The sequence below is a fragment of the Ornithodoros turicata genome, chromosome 9, assembly GCF_037126465.1.
Source record: "Ornithodoros turicata isolate Travis chromosome 9, ASM3712646v1, whole genome shotgun sequence".
NCBI lineage: Eukaryota > Metazoa > Arthropoda > Arachnida > Ixodida > Argasidae > Ornithodoros > Ornithodoros turicata.
In genome coordinates, this window is record NC_088209.1 from 7,586,154 (window position 1) to 7,590,419 (window position 4,266).

General features: G+C 47.6%; 1 protein-coding gene across 1 annotated transcript; it reads left to right on the forward strand.

Moving 5' to 3' along the window:
* The first annotated feature begins 756 nt into the window (after positions 1 to 756).
* Positions 757 to 3,078, forward strand: LOC135369364 (endothelin-converting enzyme 1-like). The gene has a single exon (XM_064602958.1). It carries the CDS (start codon positions 757 to 759, stop codon positions 3,076 to 3,078), a length of 2,322 nt encoding a protein of 773 aa, XP_064459028.1.
* The last annotated feature ends 1,188 nt before the right edge of the window (positions 3,079 to 4,266 follow it).

Genomic DNA, 4,266 nt, shown 5'->3' on the forward strand with positions numbered 1-4,266 from the left:
AACTTGGAATATCCGATTATATCACTGTCTTGGAAGTGTAAATTCGTATTCGTAATATATTATAATATTTTCAAGAATTTATGATATAAATTCGTGAAAATTAGGGGCGCGCGAACAATAAGGGATTTTGTGTTGTTGTCCAAAACGACGAGCGAGCATCTCCTCGGGGAGGTGCCACGCGTGTCCATGGCAACTGACCCGCGGGGAAATTATGTGGTTGCGCTTTCCCTATTGAGCTTTGGAAAGCACGTTTTCCTCAAACATCCTTACACAAGCAGAGCGAGACAGTTAGTGTACCTAATGCTATGGACACTTCAACAACAGCAACTTTATTTCAGGAGGATGGGTGGGGAGTTTCATTTCCGGGTGCGATACTCTACCCCATAACTGGTGGTAAATAATTGGTCACGTTACAATGAGGATCGAAGTCCTGTGGCCTCCAAAAAGGCGAAGACAACCTTGAGGGCAGAGCGTTAGTGTGCGGAATGCGGCCAGGGACCAAGCGATTTCGTGGGGGAGAGAGGGCGGGCGTCTAGCTCGTTGAGGGATGCGGAGAGTATACAGAGCGGGAAGACTGGTACTACAAACAGCGTACAGAACGGACGCGATTCGTAACTGCCGTCTTGACCATTTTCCAAGAAAATCCATGGCCTGATTGAGTTACTCTAACAAGGGCGCTCCAAGAAAACAGGAGGAAGTTGGAAAACAGCACGAGAAAGAAGAAGCTAGAATCAGAAACGAAGATAGTGTTGTAATATGGAAGGGGCGCTCAAACGCGGGCTCATCTACACTCTGGTCTTCTTGGTCCTGGGGACCATCTTACTACTTTTGACCGGGATCGAAATCCTCTTGCGTCCGTCGCAAACATCGACGACGACCTCGCACAGCGCTATAGAACGAGTTACGCAACCTATAGTCACCCGGGAACGACGAACATGCAACCTTCCACGATGTGGAGCCATTGGTCACGCACTCACGTTCAGTCTCAATCACACCGTCCCGCCTTGTAGCAGCATCTGGGATCATGCGTGTACCAGATGGATCGCAACTCCTGAACCGATGTACCGGAAAGTGATTCTTGGTTCGGCAAACCTCTACGTCGAGGACATGTACAAAGACATGCAAAAAACCCTTTTGGCCATGAACGTGGCAACTCGTACTCCGAACGCAATGCAGAAGGCTTCTGTCTTGTACCAGAGCTGCATTCAGCACGGCATGGTACCGGAAGATAGAATGGATGAATTAAGATTACTGTTCCAAAGGTACTCCCTGAGAGGCTGGCCGTATGAATCATTGGCTGAGAACATAATTAGCACTGTACTTCCCAGGTACCTACACGACACGCAGGACAGCGCAATCTTATATGTACATAGTGCGAACCCCGCGCCAACAATGTCTATCATAGAATCGCAGCTCAGGAGTAACAGGACAGTCTATCTCGCTTTGGATTGCCCTTCATTCCCCATGCCTGGATACGTATACAGACGCACGAAAATGGGCCCAATTCGAAACCGCTACTCCACCTACATGAAGGATGTCATCACCAGTTACTCCGCGCATGTTGGCAATACTACCTTAGCAGGAATATTTGCCTTCGAGAGAAACCAGGCTTTCGTGGTTCGAAAGCACTGCTACAGGAGGAGATTCAAGCGTGTTACTGTAGCCGAGTTGACTAACGACATACCTGGTGTCGACTGGGTCACATTTCTAAACGACATAGTTGGACATCGATCATCCTTCAAAGTTTTTCAAGGGACGGCAATTCTAATACGCTCGAAGAAATATCTTCGCTACGTGGCAAGTTTGAGACAAAGAGCCAAGAACGTGCATGCTGTAAACTACATCGGTTGGCGTTTGCTGCATCTTTTTGGGCGATACGCGTCGAGTGACCTGCGATGGTACGAGGACAAATTTAGAGAAGTAGTTGACATCAACGTGCACCAAGGCTTTCCTAAGGAATGTCTCATGTTGGCCAACTATGTGATGCCCATGGCTGTCGCTAGAGTGTACGCTGAGACTCACACCGCAGTTAAGACATTCGTTGAAGTCAACCGAATGACACAAAGCATGCTCCTTGGATTCAAACGCATGCTTTCGGAGGCATCTTGGATTGTTAATGGTGAGCTCCAAAGCGCCTATGCCCGTATCGATGCCATCCGAACAATAGTCAGCATTCCACCTTGGATTGCGAACGATGTTCTTCTCACAGAGTACTACAATGATCTGGTCATGGATCCATACAACGTCACATTCTTCGGGCTGCTGGTGAACGCCACAGCGCACACTGCCCAGAAACGATTTATGTCCCTTGACATCCAAGAGGCCATTATATCGGGAACGGATGAAGAGAGGAAGAAAGCCCAAGAAAGGGCCGGCATCAGCATCAAGCACCTCCACTCCTTCATCTTTCCAGCCAGGATAGTACATCTGAACCTATATAGGTATACCCCGCGCCAATCCCTTCTTTATGACGTTGTCGACAACGTCATTCTACTACCCGCTGGCATATTGCAGCCACCGTATTACGATCCGGACATCCCGTACGCATTAAACTACGGCGGACTGGGCGTACTCCTGCTGCACGACATTATCACGGAGTTCTTCCGTTTTTATTTCACCATTGCCAACAACAACTCGAAGGTAAAGCTGAAATGCACCAACAGCGGAGTATACACCGAGAAGGAGCACAGCACCGGTACAGTCTCTGAAAGACGGGACGTGTTTACTGTCGCTTTCACTACGATGATAGTTCACGTTGCGTACAACGCTTACCATTACTACATAGATGCAGAGGACGATCAAGTCATCCCAGGAGTCTGGCCAGGAGCTAATCCCCACCAACTATTCTTCCTCTCCGCAGTGAGAAATGTGTGTTCCCTAACGCGCGACAGACACTGGATGCATCTCGTGCAGGCAGACATGACCAAGTCGCAAATACCGCTTCTGGAGAAGATGAAGCACGCCTTTCAAGGTTTAACAGAGTTCCACGACGCCTTTCACTGTAACAGGAATAAAAAAGGAGAGTTCTACGCATGCGTGGAGGATAAACCCGTCATGGAGGAATCGCCAGCCACCTGAATGTTTGTCGGAGCTTCTGAAAGAATAAACGTCCGCTCGATAAACAATGTGTTTCCTGACTTCTTGTTGAGCGTTGAGAGCTGTTCTTTTTGTTGCTACGCAATATGCGGGGACGCACATTTGTGTCTTGATAAGCTATTTCAAAAAAAAAAAAAAAAAGCTTGTTGCTTGCAGCAAAAAAAGAGAAAGAAATTGTGTTGCACTGTTTCTCTTGAGTACCATACGGCAAGACGCAAGCAATCTCTTACTCAGCAGTGCTGCTCCATTCGTTCTCAAATCCCCTTCCTGGCAAATCGTTCCAAGATAACCTGACACGCGCAAGACGCACTGTTAGAGTTGCCCCTGCTCAAAGAGAATTTGGGACTCAAATTTGATACCCTCTAATGCTTGTGACGTTTTTGGTTTCACCTCCGCGACAAGGGTGCAATAAGATCCCGTGAATGGGGTCTGATAAGTTATATGGTGAATTGGGCTCATTTCAATAATCTCATACGAGTGGATCTTTTTGGGGTCACATACCACTTTTTTTTAATGGGGATGATTACCTGCAGTTTAATGTCATTAGGTACACTGCATATTTGCACTGCTTCCAGAATTCCAGTTTTTAGTTCAAAATGCACAAATGTGCCATCATTTTTAAGAGAAGATTTTCTTTGAGTGTCCAGTATTGTCCTGGCGTCCTCGGGTGCGTCATGGCCACAGGACCTGAGTAGTGCAGCGATGTCGTTAACGCATGCGTGTGACAAACTGTGCTTGAGAGAAAGCTCCTCTAGTCTCCTGGTCAGAGTTCCTTCAATATTTTCGGTCCATGTCTAGTTTAGGTCCGCCAGTCGATTTCAAACTTCCAATCTACGTACCTGGATAGAATTATGCGTGGCATGGTGCATCGTAATCCTTAATAATCAAGCGGTGGTTGGCTCCACAAATTCCTCTAGAGATCAGTTTCCCATGCAAAGTTTCGGCAGCGGCGACCATGTCATCTCCATGCGCCCATTGTTTACCTACGCTAACCTATACACACCTCGTACTATACCTAGCATGCTTTTCACCTGTTCTCTCTCGCTCGTTGCCAAGAACGCACAAGGAAAGCACTAGATCTCGACGGGTGTCATTTGTGGTACTCCTACGCATCAGCCATAGAGCCCGGTGCGTGTAGTAAGGTTAGGTCGACATATCACACGCGGCGGA